The sequence below is a fragment of the Phodopus roborovskii genome, unplaced genomic scaffold, assembly GCF_943737965.1.
Source record: "Phodopus roborovskii unplaced genomic scaffold, PHOROB, whole genome shotgun sequence".
NCBI classification, from domain to species: domain Eukaryota; kingdom Metazoa; phylum Chordata; class Mammalia; order Rodentia; family Cricetidae; genus Phodopus; species Phodopus roborovskii.
Genome location: NW_026125868.1, coordinates 194,610 through 213,692, shown reverse-complemented (window position 1 = coordinate 213,692; position 19,083 = coordinate 194,610). Strand labels below are relative to the sequence as shown.

Sequence of the window (19,083 nt, the reverse complement as noted above, 5' to 3'; positions counted from 1 at the left end):
ACAGTACTTGGAAAATTACTCCAAATTCTTAGTCTCTGAATTTAAGGTGGCCATACTGTAGGTAGGCTGTGGTCAGAAAGCATCATCATACTTCTTCATCTGTCACAATCACACACTGAGAACTCATCCTTCCATTTTCCCCTACGCCTCCTCTCACAACAAAACAATGGGAGAATAATAATTCTTTGGTGAGTTCTATTTCTTCACTTAATTCAAGCAGAAGCATAGAGGAAGAAACTGTTTTTCAACATGTGTACAAGTAGGCTTGATTGCATTCATATGTGTTTCTATGTCTGCACGCATGCCACAAAATGGAGGACCAGAGGATACCTCAGTTATCAGTCCTAGGCTTCTACCTTATTAGAGCATCTCTCTTGTTTCTGCTACTTTACTCCAAGTCAACTGTCCCATATAATTCCAAAATTCTCCTGTCTCTGCCCTCCATTGTGCAGTCGATCTCGGGGATTGCAGTTATACCTTTAACATGGGTTTTGGGGATTCAAAATGAGGTTCTCATGATTGCATAGCAAGCACTTCACTTCCTAAACCATTTCCTAGAACCATTTAAAAACCTACTTGAGCAAAAAAAATAACAGATTTTATTAGAATCAATTCACCCAGTTTCAGAAAACTCAAGGTATAGTATCCTTCACAGACCTTTCAAAAGGTTTGCCAATGAAGAAAGGACTATTTCAAAAGGCCACTGGCTGAAAACTACCTGGTTTACACCCTCCTACAAAAGTCTTATCACTTTCCTACCCAGAATAGCCATTGGCCCCAAGTGTGTACCTCTTTAAGGTACCACTAATGTCCCATTAAACTCCACATTAAAATCTATAGAAAATGCCATATGTGTGTGTTTATAAAAATGCATGAATGCCATTTTTAATCAAACTGTTTCTAAGAATGATTTAGCCCTAAATCTCTAATTAAATAGGAAATTTATAAAGGCATAAATTGCATTCTTTATTTATTGTGTTTATATACCTTACAGTAATAGTAACAATTCAATAAATTATGAAAATGAAGCTCCTAGAAGATTGTTGGACATATCAGTAATAACTGGTGATTACATTTATATGGTACTGTTAGATGTTAGGCACAGTTATAAGCACTTTATATAAAGCATCTCACTTAATCTCCCACAACAAGCCTATGAAGCAGGTATTATCTTTAAATTATAGTTGAGGAAAATAAGGCTCAGAAATAACCTAGTGAGGCATGTTTGTTCTGTACCTATGTCCCTAACTATTGAGGAGGCCAAAACAGAAGGACTGCTTGAGACCAGAGTCCAGAGACCAGCCTGTGCCATCTATACTGACTGCACTCAAAAGAAAAATCCCATCATAGATGGCAGCACATGCCTATAGTTCCAGCACAAAGGAAGTAAAGGTAGAAGGATGGTTATAAGTTCAAGGCCAGCCTAGTCTATAAAAGAAACCTTGTTTTAAAAAAAAAGAAGACAAAGCAAACAAAACAAACAAACAAAAAAAACAGAAGTGAGGGACCAGAGAAGAGGGATAGAGATGGACAGGGGAAATTCACGGACTCTAGAACGAGACAGTCTGAAACTGAGTTACAGCTATGTGACTAATGAGATATACCTGTGGTAAGTTACTTAGCTCCTTTTCCTTTTTGTTAGAGCCTTGTGCATGTTAGAAACAATTCATTGGTCACATAGCTGGAATCTGTGTCCAAGCAGTTTAGTTCTAGAGTCTGTACTTGTTGATACTATATACTGTATCCTTTCTAAGAAAGCCTGAAATGCCTTTTTTTTTTTTTTTTTTTTTTTTTTTGGTAACTACCTTCCCTAGACTTAACCCATTAGCAAAGCACCTAAAGGTGAGTGTTGAGCTGAGGTTAGCTGACTCCAGACTATATTGAACTGGTTATTACAGCAGCAAATATTGCCATCAAATTAGAAAAAAAAAAAAACTACAGTATTCATCTAATGCAAGAGACAGGTCAAGCTTGCATTTAAAGACGTCAGAGCTTGATAGGAATTAGATTACAAGTCTGTATTCCTAACACTTGGAAGATAGAAGCATTAAGGTCAGAAGTTCAAAGCCAGGTTCAATGTATAGCAAGTTCAATGCCTACCAGGGCTCATGAAATCTGTTTGAACAAAATACAAGTACAGTGAGTTGGCTCAGCTAGTAAAAGGGCGGGTTACCATGCCTGATGACCTGAGTTCAACATGGTGGAAGTAGAGAACTAACTCTTGCAAGTTGTCCTCTGACCTCCATACATGCCTTAGACAATGCAACATGTGGGTATTCTTGCACACACACACACACACACACACACACACACACACACAAATAAAAAATTTTAAGTAATTCAAAAGACTCAGTCATAGTAGTGATCACCTGTAGTCCAACAGGTGGAGAGCTAGAAGCAGGAGAATCAGCAAGGTCAACCTCAGCTACATAACTAGATCGAATTCAACCTGACCTAGAAATCCTCTTTCAAAGAAAAATATGACTCTTAGGACAGTAAGGCCTAGTCTCAAGCAGGAAAATAGACAAATATCCTCTCCCCCATGTCCCTTCAACCATCTATCTTCTACCACCCTTCACAGCCAAAATAAAACACCTATCAAGGAAGTGCTACTGAGTTCCCAAGGAAAATCCAGAACTTGAACCATCTTCATCTTTAAAAGTCCCTAGGAACTGCTGTACAGTCGTTAACATGATAGTCAAGTCACCCTCAGCTAAATCAGAAAACACTAAACATCCTCCCTTATAATGGCATCGGGCAAGACGCCCTGGCCCTATTATCAGCTCACTCAAATCTTTCTTATTGTGGGCTTCAGTGTCCTCATCAAAAATATGAAGGCTGAAATAGAAGGCCAGCTCAGATTTTTCTGTACCTCAACATACTCTTATGAGAAACATTGCTTGCCAATGTATATCTTAGGGCTGAGAAAGCTCTAGGATGCTCCAAGTACAGATGCATTTATTTGAAATGCTGCACCCCATAGTACCTAGTCCCCAGCTCATTGCTAATATATACCTTAGAAGATTTGTTTCTCTTCACCATCTTAATATCTAGCAATATATCTAATTACTCATTTATATTTAAAAATAAATTTGAGATAGAACTTTATAACTTCCAGCTATATGTGGTGGCAAGTGCCTGTAATCCCAATATGTGGAAATGGAAGCAGTAGGATCACATTCTACACAAGTTCAAGGCAAGCCTGGGCTATGTGAAACCTATCTCAAGAAAGCTTGCTTGCCCCTCAAAAAGGAACCTAGTATTTCCCTAACCTTCAGTGAAAGAATAGGAAATCTATGATGCAGGCACTGTACAATGTGAGAAGAGAGATAGAGAAGCCTACAAATGTTTTATTTATGTCTTTATGAAGATGGAATTTTGCTGTTATTCGAGCTGACATTGACTCACTATGTACGCTAGACTGACCTCAATCTCACAGCATCTTCCTGCAACAGTCTCCAGAGTGCTGAAATTAATGGGCATAAGCAACCACACCCAATTCTTACATAGCTTTTCCTGTTTGTCTAGAACTCTTCAGTAAACTTACCACCTTCACAATGTAGTCTCACTTGGTTTCTTTCTTGCCTCAGTAAGGATAATTACAGAACGGTCCAAACCAAAGGACTCAACAGAGAAACAGCCAAGAGTAGTCATGCCAGTATTATTGGCAGGATCTAATAAAGTGAACCAGAAACTATATTCTAAACTGGTACTCGATAAGCAATACTGCAGAAGCATAGGAAGACAAGATAATAGCTTTTGGCAAGTACTATCAACTCTATATCTCTAGAAACACCTGCACAGCAAAAAAAAAAAAAAAAGAAAAGAAAAGAAAAGAAAAAAGAAAAAATGGCTCAAGGAGTGCATATAAAAACAGGAGAGCCAAGGCTGTACCACTGTACCACCAAGGCTGTCAAGAATATCAGTATTAGAAAGGTCCTTACAGTTACTTATTACTGGCACAGGAGAGCTGACAGAAAGGAAAGCAATTAGCTAATGGCCTACTTGAAATAACTTTTCTGGGTTTTTGTTTGTTTGTTTGTTTGGTTGGTTGGTTGGTTGGTTGGTTGGTTGGTTGGTTGGTTTTGAGACAAGGTCTTGTATTGCCCCATTATTTGATGGGGAATAATCCTAAACTCCTGACCATCCTGCCTCTACTTCACAAGTGCTGGGATTGCAGGCATGTACCACCATGTCTAAAGTTGCTTCATCATTTACAACTATATTTCCTTATTTCATTCAAGTTTTACTGCTGCCAAACAACTTTGATGAACACAATTAAGTTAAACTAACTCAGCTGTATATATTTATTGATTGAACAAAATGACAATTTAAGATACTTTTAGAAGGCTGAGTAAGGAAATTCTCAAACATCTCAAGACAATCTGGACCAACAGAAATTTTGGATTTCAGAAACAAATTTAGAACTTCAGTTATTGGGCAGAATTTCTTTAAAGGTCCTAGAAACACTTTCAAGAATTTCTGTTTGTTTGTTTTCTTTTCTTGTTTTGTTTTTCAAGACAGGGTCTCACTGTGTAGCTCTGGCTGTCCTGGAACTCGCTCTGTAGACCAGGCTGGCTTCGTAACTCAAAGAGATGTGCCTGCCTCTGTCTCTAGAGTGCTGGGATTAAAGACATGTAGCACCACCACCCGACTTCAAGGAAAATTTTTATTTGTTCAAATATAAATAACACACACCAATTCTTTAAAAATCAAAGAACATCTCATATCCTTATATAGAAGGAGAACAAATATTCTATGTTCAGTTTTACTTTCTATTTCCCAACACCCGCCATCTGCGTTTATGAAATGCTGAACTAACCCTCAAACTAAGGCTTTTTCTACCGTAAATAGAACCTGGAATTGAAAAGGTTTTCAGCTCTATCAAGCATGAAGGAAGAGGGATGAACAGCAAAGCCAGTCAATTATGCAAAACCATCCTCATCATGACCTGACCAACGGACAGCCCCAAAAAAGACCACCTTTGTACTGCTTGTTTGTTTGTCTTCCTTCTTTGGGGGTAGAGTAATGAAGTGGAGAAGCAGGGGGGAAAGATTGGTAATTAAGAAAGAAGCACATAATAAACTCAGTTCCATCTTTCAAAGTCAGATCAATCTGAGAATATCAGAGCCAATAGAGCTATGAAAAGCCCAACCCTGGTAGTATTGTTAGTAGCCACATCTCCCCCTCCAGGGACCCTGAGTTTAGAAATTCCAGAGGGGTAGGAGTGGATTCTCAGGAATATACAATGGGACCTAAGAAAGACTGTTGCCAAGCAACACTATTAGAACAGAGTTCAGAATAATTGTATCTGTCATCACTTCTCATCCATAGAGAAGTAGATTTGGAAGCATGGGGAAAGACCTCTAAATTTCCCTTCCATTTCCACAATCTAGTAAAGCAGTTGAATGAGAATAACAGACCAAAAGACACCAACCATGGGGGGGCAGTTTTTAGACACCCACCCTTTATATCTCAAGCTGGTCTCAAACTCACTACAATCTTTCGGCCTCACAAGTGCTACAATTACAAGCATGAGCTACCATGCCTGGCAACACTATCCTTACAGGCTGCTATTTGAGGCATTTAGAAAATAATGCTATAGTCAATACCACACCATCACTGACTCACAGAGCAACCTTTCCCCCCAAGTTTAACATGAGAGTAAAGGCTATTTTGTGCCTTGACTTTTTCCCTCCCTGTGCAAGAGATTTTTCATGGATAAGCATAAGTGAAAACCCTAAGATGGCTCCTGTTGTGTTTTCTACCATCTATAATTTCACAAAGGGTTCAGCAAATTGGAAAATCAAAAAGTGGAGAAAAGCTAGACACTCATTTGTTATCCTCGCATGTGGGAAGCTGAAATGGGAGGATACAGACTTCAAGGTCATTCTTAGCTATATATCCAGTTCAAATCCAAACTGGGCTACAAGAGACCCTATCAAAAACAAAACAAAGCAAGTGGCTTCCATGATGGCTCAAAGGGTGAACAACCTACCGGCCAAATCTAACCACTTGAGTTTGATTCCCAGGTCCCACAGTCGAGAAAACTAACTCCTGACATTCGCCCTGTAACCTCCACTTGTACACACACACACACACACACAAAGACACACACACACACCAATAATAATAATAATAACAATAATACTAAGTTTAATAATATTCTAATGTGGAGTGACTATATAAGTTCATCATTCAAGAGGCAGAAGTAAAATGGCCTGAAATCAAGTCCAACTTAAGTTGCACATCAAGATTCTTTCTCAAAACAGCCTCAGGTGTTAGTTCACACCTGTAATTCCAGCAGTTGGGAGGCAGAGTCAAGAAGACGGTTGTGAGTTTTAAAAAATTCCATCCTAGTTTATAGGCCTGCCTAGGGCTACATAGCAAGAACTTGTCTCCAAAAAAGAGAAACATATTGGGGGCAGGGCAGTGGATAAAGCCAGAAGCCTCTCACACAACCTTCATTCCTAATCCCTTGCCCCACCCTCAAGTCTACAGGCAGGGCTGGTTCAAGGGTTAGAAGCCTGAAATTCTGCCCCCTATTTGCCAAGTACCACTTTAGTGCCACTTCAGTGGCTCAAGCAATGCTAGGAATGGCAGGAAAATAAACAGTTCTTAGCCCCTGTTAAAGTTTAGCTGAATGCAGACCCAGACATTTTCAAATACTTCAAGGAGCTGGGCTCTGTGTCTGCTATCATGGATGACACCACCAAATGACCAGTGATCACTTTTTCCCTAGCCTGCTGATGATCGAAAGCTAAAAACCCCAGTAAACCAAACAGGTTTTCCAAGTCTGACCCCCGAAGACCTGGATTCAAGTTGTAGCCTTCCTCTTGGTATGCTGCATCACTCATGGTCAGTCCTCCCTACATGAGTTTCAATTTCTTCATCTATACCATGGAAAGAACTGGAATTGGTAGTTGTTCAAGTATGGCAGCATATGCCTCAAACCCAAGCACTTGAGTGGTAGAAGCAAGAGGATTAGAAGTTCAAGCCTAGCCTGGGATACATGAGACCCTGCTTCATAAAACCAGTTCAGTGAACAAATTATAACACAATAACCAATAACTCATGAAGCTTGAAATAAAAAACTCAAGACTTTTAAAATTCACAATCTCAGCCAGGTGGTAATGGTGGTGGTAGTGAACGCCTTTAATCCCAGCACTTGGGAAGCAGAGGCAGGGGGATCTCTGTGAGTTCGAGGCTAGCCTGCTCTACAGGGAGAGTTCCAGGACAGGCTCCAAAGCTACAAAGAGAAAGGAAGGAAAGAAGGGAGGGAGGGAGGGAAGGAGGGAGGGAAGGAAGAGACGGATGAGAGGGAGCTAGAGAGGGAGGGAAGGGAGGAAGGAAAGAAGAAAGGAAGGAAAGAAGGAAGGAAGGGGAGAAGGAAGGAAAAGGAAAGAAAAAGGAAAGTTCACAATCTCTTTTTAGGAAATCGAAGAGAGTTTTCAAAGTTTTTTATTTTTTTTTTATTTTTTTATTTATTTTTTTTTTTTTTTAGTTAAAGATGGGAGTAAAAAGGAAAGGACTTCTCAAATCACAGTTTATGTATGTTTATTTTATGTACGTGAGTCTTTTGACGGCATTTGCACCACATTTTTTCCTAATGTCCAAGGAGGCAAGAAGAGGGAATCAGAACCCCTGGAACCAGAGATACACACAGTTCTAAGCTGCCATGTGGGTGCTGAGACCTGAACCTGAAGGAGCAGCACGAGCTCTTTCTTACGTGTTGAGCCACCTTACCAGTCTTAGGAAAGACAGTTTAATTTAGAATTGTCTTCTCTCCAGAAGGATTGAAGGACTAGTCATATTGTGAAAGCCTATGATCCTAGTACTCAGAAGACTGAGTCAAGATTGCTAGGAGTTGGAGGCCAGCCTGTGCTACAGTGTAGGAGGACCTTGTCTCAAGAAACATCAAAGACTAGACTGAGGAAACTAGCAACCAGAAAACCGTCCAAGAAAGGCATATTTCAACAGATTTAAAGCAGGCTGGTCTGGCTAGATAAAATTGGCTATAACAGTAAAACTGACCATGGCTAATACTAACGAAGGCATTTGATTTTATACTACCATTCTGGATCTTTCATAGTATAGAAATGGTTAAGTACACCTAGAGAAGGATTGGAAGCTGAGTGTGGTGGTGGCTCAAACCTGCAATCCTTGCACTTGGGAGGGTGAAGCAGAACAACTTCCAAGAATTTTTAAGACTACCTCAGGCTACAAAGAGAGTTCTAGACCAGCCTGCGCTAGATTCAGACCCTCTATCAAATAAAGCAAGCCAGGTGTGGTGGCTGTCAAGCCTGTAATCTCAGCACTGCTAAGACCCAGGCAGGAAGACTGGCAAAAATTCAGGACCAATCTGCATTACAAGGGGAGTCCCAGGCCAGCCTAAATTATAGGGAAAGATCCTGCTTTAGAAGAAACAAACAACCAAAAAGCCCAGCAGCAGAATACATTTAAGAAAACAGAAGGAAGACTGAGGGGAGGAAAGAAGCCTGCCAGAAGTCCCAAGGTGAAGGAGACACAGGGAGCAACAGAGGAGAACCAAGTACAATTACACACACACACACACACACACTCACACACGCATGTGTGAATATATATATATTCACAAAGTATATTCACAAATATATATATATATTCACAAAGTATAATTTTATGTGAGACCATGAAACTATGTCTCAAAAAATTAAAATAAAAAAAATAACTTTGTTCCTTAAGGACAGAGTTCTGAGAAGGCAAGAACGGCTCAGCAGTGAAGCTGGAATACAGTCTGATGGGAACTAAACCTCAGTATAGACACAAAGACCTCCCCATTATCTATTCAGTCCCCTCTCCTCCCAAGGGCCCTCAATCCCTTCCTAAGCATCCTTGTCACTAGCTCCACGAGGCTCAGGCAATCCTGGGGAGATGAATGGGCTAGCAACATACAACATAGGACACCAGCAAGCTCCTTCACCTAAGGGACTCAAGTCACAGTGGTCATCCGGCCTTCCCGAACAAGGACCTGGCGTGACTTGCACAAAAGCAAGCAGAGCTCATTAGTCAAGCATACACCCCTCCCCCACCCTTCCCTACTGGGCATCCGGCCCCCCTAGGCCTCACTCCCTAGAGGCTTCTGCTCTTCTAGCAACAGCCAGTGGGGTGGAGTCCAGATCTCTAATCAACCACTACACTAAATAGGTGTGGCCCCCACAGGAGAAAAAACATACCTCACAGAACAGTTCTAAGGGGATAAAGAGGCACTGTGTCTACCAGGGATTTCGTAGAGGAAGAGAAACCTGCCCTCTCTTCCAGGAGGTTGAGTGGGCCCCTCCACAGACTTATGCCTAGTGAAGTGTTTGCACCCCTGGGTAAAAGGAAGTAGCCTAGCTGATGTGTCCCCTCTACATCCCCCTCATCTCCCAAGGGAAAGCTGTTTGAGCTGAGGAGTGGTCGATGCGGGTTGAGCAGGAGTAGGGGAGAAGGGAGGACGGCTATGGGAAAGGTGGATGGGCTTGCGGGATCCGCCCTGAGCAACTTCCTCTCTCCTCCCTGCTTCTCAGTTACCATGGGACTCTTCTGGGACAGTGGTAGCCTTGCTCCAGGAAGGCGCCAAATCTTGGGCCGGAGCAATGTTCTCAGAAGTAGAGTCCTCTTCCCAGTGCTCAACAACTCTGAGTTTTCACTGCCTCATCCCAGAGGCGGGGGACTGAACCCTAAGAAAGGCAGGCCCCTCCTTATTCATACTTCTAGTTCGGACACCCTCTCACCCTCTAGAACGCTCCAAAGGAGGACCCCACTATGCTCTCCTTCTTAGGGCCTTGAGGGACAGTCCGGCATCCCCAGCAAGCCTGTGGCCAGGCTAGCCCGCAACCATAGGTCTACAAGGGTTAAACTGGAGCCCCCAGGACCGACAGCGTCTGTCCCTGGCACTCACCGTCTTCGGCATGGTGGCGGCAAAGGCAGAGGAGTTGGTGAAGTTTGATTAGAAACTGTCGGGCTGTTCTGAGCGCTCGGTACACTTCGGGAAGGACTCGGGAGAGCCGGGTGCTCAGATTGGGTCCCACTCTAGAGTCGGGCGACTGCTCGGCTTCCTGCTAACGGGCCACGACTTTACAAACCCCACCCAGGAAAGAGCCGCCCCCGTTGCTCCGCTCGCTCCTTTATGTGGCCCGGCTTCCGCGCTCTCCCCGCCCTCCCGCCCGCCTGCCCGCAGCTTCAGCCATCGCCACGCCCAGCCCGGCCCAGCCCAGTGCAGCAACTCTGGCCACGTGGGGGCCCAGGCCGGGACCCAAAGGCACCAAGAAAGGACTCCCATTCCCTATCCAGACCCACTCTGCCCCCTCCCATCTTTCTCTCTGGCCCTAGCCCTTCAAGTTTCAACCCTCAGACTCTGCCCCCAGTCTGAGCTAGAGCTTGGGGGCCACACCCTAGCAGATGCATAAGCAGCCCTTAACTGTGAGTTAAACACTATTGGGGAACCCTTTGCCCATTAGAGCTACCCCTATTCCCTCTCTAGGCATCCTTGGTGGTTAGAAAGTTCCCCGAGGGTACGTTTGAACTCTTGCTCTGTGACTTCCAATCATGCTTCATCTAAGCTCCCTGGGAACACAGACAATCTGCTGTCCATAACAGCTCCCCAGAGTTCTGCTACTCCTCAGGAAACTTCTCTTGACTAAGTTGCCTCAGCTTCTCCTCAACACTTCATCCAGGCTCATTTCGCTTGTCACATTTCCTTTACATTATCTGGGCCTCGTGTTCTTCAGAATCAGGATCTTTCCCCAAATATCTGTCTTATAAATTCCCTTTCTTTCCTCCTATTCCCAGTCTCAACTCTACTCAGATCACTATCCTGGCCGTTTCTTTAGCCATTCCTGGGCACATCAGGGTTTTTTGTTGTTGTTTGTCGCTGTTGTTTTGTCTGTTTGTCACCAGAGCTGGCCTTAAACACATTATGTAGTTTAGGTTAGTCTTGAATTCACAATCCTGCTATGTTACCTTCGGTTAGTCTGGAGACTCAACAGACTAATGGAAAGGGCATTTGAAAGGGGGCAACTAGAGCACCCACCTAGCTTCAAATCACAGTTTTATCATTAACACACCCTGTGTCCTATCTTGGGTAAGTCCCTTCCCCTTTCTGGCATTGAGTTTCCCCTTCTGTAACAATGACCAAACTACTGGGTTTCCAAGGTCCTTTCCCACTCAAACATTATAAAAGAAGGAGAATGAAGTAGCCTGCTCAGGAAAAGAAAACAAAACAAAAAACAAAACATAAACATGGTTGCCTAAAGTCTTGCAATTCTACTCAGGAACTTAAAAATCATATTTCCATATGTCCTCCTCTCACAACAGAGTTCATGAGTCAACATGCCTCCATTTCTGTCACTGATACCACAGTTCATTGATAGGTGCTAGAGGGGTAAAGAGCCTTCTTTGACAAAACCTGAGTGTCTACCCCAAAGAAAAGCACCACCTTTCAGAAGACCTTGGTAGCAGGAGTAGAAATAGTAGCCATTCATATTCCTTGATACTGACATGGCCAATGGACCTTTTCCCCCACAAAGTTAAAGGCACTTAGTGATTCGTTCATTCATGTTCATCTAGAGCCTAAAGGATTGACACTAAAACAAATACCTAAAATGAAATAAGCTCCCTGCAGACTAATTCAACTTTCTAGAAGTGGAAATTCTCAGTATGCCATTCCCTAACCCCCATGTGTATGTGCACACCCACAGCCGTACCACATCTACTCCCCACAAACACATGCGCAAAGAAAAACCGGGTAGCATGTCAAGGACTTGCTACAAGTAGAAAAATGATGGTTAAAATCAGGGGCAAAAAAGAATAGGTGAAGTAATGTCCCCCAATCCCACTTCATGAGACAGAAGTTGGTTAAAGTGGTGATGTTTACTGTGGTCAAGCAACTGAAAATTACGGGGTTGTTAGAATCGAAATAGTCTCCCTATTGTCAAAGCAAAGTTAAGGCAGCTGTGGTCCTTTGCTGTTCTTTACTATGGACAGGGAAATTCATCTTAGTTTCAAACTCTTTGTATACCACTCCATGTTTAGATTGTCAATATTTCTATTCTTCCCCCATGCAAGCGCTTACTGTGATCATATATGACCCAAGAATTACACCAATCTTTCTCAGACCAGATTAATCCCTACAATTAGTTTAGATGTGATCTGGCTTATGCTAGTCTTTGTGGAGAAAATTTACATGAAAATAGGCTTCCCAGGGAGAAATAGGGAGCATGATGAGATTTGTGGTTTTAGATGAGGTAAATTCCTACCATTCAAGGAAGGTTAGGCAAATATGTAACCAAACAGTAAAAGCAAGGAGAGGGCCACTATGAGGAGGTGCAATGCAGGAGTATTTTAGACCTAGCATCCAAGGAATCTGGAGACATCATAATCAAGGAACAGAATACTAAAAATAAGATGTAGGAGCTGGAGAGTTGGATCCATTGGAAAATGGTTGCACAATAAGCATGATGACTTGAATTTGAATTCTGCCATCTGCTTAATAGCCTGGCAAGGAGGACAGGGCAGAGACAAGTAGATCCAAAAGCTCTTTGGCAAGTCATCCAAGGTAGTGAACTTCAGGATCAGCAAGAGATCTTGTGGCATACCTTTACATAAATCATCCATATAGTCTGGCTAGAAAAGACTTGCCACAGTTCTGTGGTTCTGACCATCAAAATACACACTTGCACTATTGCAATCTATCCTCCCCTAGGTGGAATCCCACCTGTCTCCCTCAGGCTCTTTATAACTACTTCCTTCACTCATCTACCTTCCCCCACCCTACAACATCCTCTCCCATTCCACTTGGATTCCTATGCCTCTTTTACCTTTTAAGTAGTTTGCTCAGCTCCTTAATAGGCTACCCAGCTTTTTTTTTTTTTTTTTTTTTTTTTTTTTGGTTTATAAGTGTACATGTATTAAGGGGTGGATGTGGTGTGTGTAGGTGTGCACATTCTGAAGCTAGACAGTACTATGAAAGAATATACTGCTGCCACCTCAACAGAAAAAGTTCACCCTGTGACACAATATGGATGAGAATATAAACCAAAGTAACAGGATACTCTTTCTTGGAAACAAACAAACAGAAATGTTATCTACCATATAGTATCAGGGAAGCCCTTTAGTAACTCACATCATGTCACAAAGGACTTTTCAGAGCTAGTAATGAGGAGATTGAGAGTCATGGAAATGAAGTTACTTTTGGAAAATCACATAATTTCTCAATAATAAGATAAGAAGCTGGGCCTGGTCGTGTGAATTTAAGTCTACTTTCTTCCCACCAGCCTACACCCGTGACCTCAGTCCCAGGTTGTGACAGGGAGAAAGAGGTGCATTTTATGATTCCTATCAGCACAGTACCTAACGGGCAGGCTAGAAGCTAGGGAGATAGCTGATGGGTAATAAGCAGCAGTGACAAGGCAGCTTGCCAACATCAAGTGCCTGGGGATATTTATTATTAATCCCACTAATGGATGACAGTGAGTGGGTAGGGTTTCTTCCTGGCCTTTCTTCACATAAAGTTGTAAGCAATTCAGGAGCTTCCCCCAGCCAAGCAATCAATTCCGTTTGAACCAGTGTCCTCTTGAAATATGAAATAAGTCCTGCCAACAGGGACTCCCAGTCTAGTCAGTAGATCCTAGCCCTGACCCCAGAGACCAGTGGCCAGCCATATGTGACCAGTCTGCATGCGCTGCTTGTGCTACCTCTGCAAAAATATGCATAGTCACACTCTACACTTCTAGAAGGACATGCCCCATCCCTCCATCCTGCTGTGTGGCCCACAGTGCCTGCTGCTACCTCTCAGGGGCCAGGCTCTGTGAGGTGTGCTCACCCTCATTCTCCCCAGCAGCTCTGTATCTGTTAGTGGGTTTGTTGTTAGCACTGTCTGTTGTGTGCACAGTATCATCTTGTTGAATTCTCCTCTGTTGGACCCTTCCCGTTGGTCACCAAGCTGTGCTCTTTGTGTGTCTGTCCTTTACAGCTTCCTCCCTGCCATGTCTACCAACAGTACCCTAGGTCCTCCCCTAACCCGCTGTTTTGAATTGTGAAAACAGGTGCCTCCCTGGTCTTCCTGCCTCTAGGCTGCCCTGCCCTGGCCATCCCCCATGTGGTTAACATGGTGATCTTCAGAAATGGTGACTTTGACCTGTCCTCAGAGTTGGCAGGTGGCCTGCCCCATGATGCACACACTTACCTTCCCAGCTTTCTTTTCTTCCCACAGCTCCCCAGCACAGGCCTTGCCCTCCAGCCAGGCTACTCTGGCCACAGGCAGTATGCTCCCTCTTGTCCCTGGGCCACCTGGAACACCTGGGCCACCTGGGCCACCTGGGCCACCTGGGCCACCTGGGCCACCTGGGCCACCTGGGCCACTGATATGAAGTCCCTCCCAATCTCTGCTCCCTCCTTGTACTTTCTGCTTCCCCTTTAGTTCCTATAGCACACACAGCTGATTCATAGTGCTCATCAGGCCTCCCTTCCACATTTGCTTTGTCTCGTCAACTGCTGCTGTTTTCTTTCATTCTCTCCATTCCAGGCAGACAACTCTTCTTATTTGTAGCCCTGCAGATTTATCAAAATATATTCTGTTTTGGTCTTCTAAGGGCAAAAGTTGGTGTGATAGTTATGATCCAATAGTTAGTATATCTGCCTTCTAATGTTGTACTTCCTCAGCTTCTCCCATTTGGAGACAAGACCAATAGAATGGCCTATCCTGTCTTCTTACTACTTTCTCAGTTCCTAACAACAAAAAGCACACACTGTCTCAGCTTAGCTGTCAGTGTACTTTAGAGAAACATTCTATTGTTGTGCACAGAGGCATTTACAAGGTCATTCACTGCCATACTATAATAATTAAATAAATGAATCACAATGGCAATCATTAGTGGGCTTCTAAACACATTACTATAACACTAAAAACGTAGCTCAGTGGTGACACAAAAATAGTATATCAATTCAACAGGAGGTTTGCAGCCTTCAAAACACACACACACACACACACACACACACACACACACACACAAGCTACCATGAAATGATCTTTCAGTCAATTATTACATCACTGAATGTTACTAATGGTATGATACCATTTATGAATTATAAGTCTCCAGAGGAGAAAGATGAATGACAAGCTCATACCAATAGATATCTCTGGAAGCAGCAAAGGTATTGAGAAGAATAAGTGGCTGGAGAGATGGCTCAGTGGTTGAGAGCTCATTCTGTTCTTCCAGGGAACCTGATTTGTTTTCCAGAATGCATCTTAGACAGATCACAGCCACTTATAACTTCAGCTCCAGGGGATCTGAAGCCTTGTCCTGACTTCTACAGATACTTCACTCAATAACAAACACACACACATATGCACACCACAAATAGACATACACAGAGTAATTTTAAAAGGTAAAAATAAAATACTTTTTAAAAAAGAAAAGTGGAGCTTTTACTTCTCAATGCATACATTTGATATTTGTTGATTTTTTTCAGTTATCATAAACAATTTGGGGAAGGGAGGGTGGAATTTGAGCATGGTATTCTTTTGTGGTTGTCTATTTTCAGCAAGGTTCCATTGATTGTTTTGTGTTGCTTGAAGCAGATGCTGGGAACAAAACTCAGGTCCTCAGGAAGAGCAGTATGTGTCCTTAACCTGAGATTCACTTCTCCAGCCCCTGGAATACTCTAATTAATTATGAAGCATGTACTAGCCCAGATCTTAATATGTGGATCAGGCTAGCCTTGAATCTGCCATTACCCTACTGCCTCTATCTCCCAGGTGCTAGAATCACATGTGTACACCACAAAGCCCATGTAAATTTCCTTTAAAATAATACATAAAATAATCCAGACATAATGACTCATGCTCATACACCTAGCACTCATAAGGGTAAGTCCAGAAGACTGCAGTGAGTTTGAGGCCATCATGGGCTACAGAGATGTTCCAGGACAACCTGAGTTATATTATGTGACTTTGTCAAAAAAGAAAAGGGAGGGGGTTAGGGAGATTGTTCAGTGTTTAAGAGTACTTGTTGTTCTTGTAGAGGACCTGGTTCAGTTCCCAGTCCCCACATTTTTGTTCCTAGAATCCTGTAACTCCAATTCCAGAGCCAACTACATCTCTTGTCTCAAAGAGCACAAGACATGTACATGGAAAACACACACACACACACACACACACACACACACACACACAGAGAGAGAGAGAGAGAGAGAGAGAGAGAGAGAGAGGGAGAGAGGGAGAGAGAGAGAGGTATGTGAAAATGGAGCTGGGATATAGTTCACATGTTAAGATGAGTGCTTACCATTCAGGAAAATCTGAGTTTGATTCCAGCTATCATTTAAAACTGGGTTTGGAGGCAGAGACCTGTAATCTCAGCAGAAGTTATCCTCAGCTATGTAGTGAATTGGATGCTGGCTTGAGCTATATGTGGCCTCCATCTCAATTATAAAATAAATTGAAATAAATAAAACATAGAAAGAAAAGAAGGAAGGAAGGAAGGAAGGAAGTGAGGAGAGGAGAGGAAGAAGAATAGGAAGGGAGGGAGGGAGGATGGGAGGAAGGGGAGGAAGAAAGAGAGAGATGGAGGGAGGAAGAGAGAGAGGGATTAAGAAAAGATAGAGGAAGTAGGAGAAGAATACAAAATGGAAGAAAAACAAGAAAATGGCTCAGTGGGTAAGGGTGCTTACCAACAAGACTTCCTTGGAGACTCAACAAAGTCTGCCATACTAACTTGAGGTAGGACCAAGCCCCTTCCTCCTGTAACAAGGGTGAGCAAGGTATCCCACCATAGGGAATGGGATCCAAAAATCTAGTTTGTGCTCCCTGGATAGGTCCTGGTGCTGCTGCCAGCCCCCCCCCCACAGATCAATTCACATAATTGTCACCCTGTCACCCACATTCAGAGGGCCTAGTTCAGTCCCATGCATGTTCCCCAGATGTCAGTCCATAGTCAGTGAGCTCCTACTAGCTTGGGTCAGCTGTCTCTGTGGTTTTCTCCATCATGCTCTTGACCCCCCCCCCCGCTCGTATGATTCCCCCTCCCTCTCTTCAACTGAACTCTAGGAGCTCAGTCCAGTGCTTGGCTGTGGGTCACTGCATCTGCTTCCTTCAGTTACTGGGTGTAGGTTCTATGATGACAATTAAGGTAGTCACTAATCCGATTAAAGGGGAAGGCCCATTCAGGCACCCTCTCCACTATTGCTGAGAGTCTTAGCTGTGTTCTCATTGTGGATCATAGTTTTTCAACTAAGAAATGCAGATCAAAAACATTGCTTAGTTTATATGAAGAGTTTCTACCACACCAGGTGAGGTGCTGTGTAATTGAAGTGCCAGATATTGTGGCGACTGAGAGAGGAGAATCATGAGACCAAGGCCATTTTTTATACACTATGAGACCTAATCTATGGGGAAAAAGACTTCCTTCTCCTCATATACCAACTGTACTGATTCATATTCAGGTCACAACTGTATCATGTGCATCTGCACTTCCCTAGAGACTCTAAAGCAAGTAGTCCTGGCAATGTAATGACACAGGGGGAGAGAAGGACCAGTCCCCTAGTTTCCTCTCACACACATACTGCTCCCAACTACTCAGCTTCCCCTTCTCTAAGAGGTATGGCTCTACTCACCTCAAAGCAATAAAGCAATAAATAGTCACCCCTATTGAACTGGTCTATAGCTGTCCAGCCATTAATTTTATGTGTCAGAATGTTTAAAAGAAGAGAACACATCACATGTTTAGCTCATGGAAAGCAACGAATAACTCTCTAAAAACTAGAAGTTACAGATTGAAAAGATCATAGCTCTAGTGGTTGTGAAGGTGTACCTCCATAAAGCCAGCATTGGTGAGAAAGAGGCAGGGAGATCAGCAATTTCAAAGCAGCATGGGCCACATAGTGAATTACAGGACACCCTGGGCTATATGATTCTCTGTCTCCAAACAAAAAGAATAATGCAAAGATCACACCTTTACCATCCTCTAGGCTTTAGTTCCTCAATTTATTTTATTTCTTTGTTAATTTTGATGTTTTATTGTATTTCTTTTTGACACAATTTCTCACATTATAGCCCAGGTTGGCTGGGAATTCACAATGTAGCAAAGGCTAGCTTGTAGCTCACAGTAACTCATCTGCCTCTAGTGTATGGCCCAATTTACACATGAGGAAACTAAGGCTAACAGTAGTGAATGGCTTTTGGCAAGGTAGAAAACTAGTCGACACTTTAAAGTTAGTATTTTCTGAACCGAGGATCAACTGATTTCCTAGAGAAGATGAATGCCCTTGTAGTTCTGTATCTTCTGCATTGAAGATATCTTAGTACAGAAACTAAAATATTTTGTTTAGGAGAAAAGCTACAGGGACTGGCTAGTAGATTTGTCTAGTAAGATACCACCCAGACTACGTGTCTAACATTGCTGCAGCCCAGCAGTCCATGGGCTTCTCTTATACAGAATATGCTCAGGAAATGGAGAGGTTATTATTCTTACTGTAGCATGTTGTCTAGATACCAAAAAAAAAAGAAAACTCCCAAAGGAAAAGACTGTAGCTTGCTTTTTCTTTTCTTCTTCTAGAAGCTTGTCTAATGCCAGGCCTCCTGATTGATGATGCTTGCAACAGAGATGAGATCATCTTAATTCCCTGGCCAAAGCCTCTGTCTAGATCCACCCACTGCCTAGCTGCATGCCAAAGCCACAACTGTATTAATTAGCTTTATGGTGCTCCAATGTTCTAGTTCCCTCCGTTTTTCAGGGGATTAAATCAACACAGAACACCTTAGAGGCCACAGACTATCTTATTGTCCTAAGAGAGTTCCTTGCTATCCTAGGGGTTCTTTAGATTGTACTGGGGATGTACTCACCACATTTATTCCTTGATCAGCACATTTACTGTTTAATTGTTCTTTTTATTTTTGTATGTTTTATTGTTGTTTGACATAGGGTGTTATACTGTAGCTGCCCTGAAGCTCACTATGTAGCCCAGACTGGCTTCTAACTCATGCCAGTCTTCCTGCTTCAAATTTCTGAGTGATGAAATTATGGGCATCAGCTACCATATCTAGATACTATATTTACTCTTGAAAAA

General features: G+C 42.8%; 1 protein-coding gene across 1 annotated transcript in view; it reads right to left on the bottom strand.

The window, feature by feature from the left end:
• Msn (moesin) overlaps positions 1–10,144 on the bottom strand; it is a 70,976-nt gene extending 60,832 nt beyond the window's left edge. The window contains exon 1 of the mRNA XM_051178874.1: positions 9,923–10,144. Within this exon, the coding sequence (XP_051034831.1) occupies positions 9,923–9,934 (12 nt within the window). The 5' untranslated portion in view covers positions 9,935–10,144. The remainder of the gene's footprint in view (positions 1–9,922) is intronic.
• Positions 10,145–19,083: the final 8,939 nt, after the last annotated feature.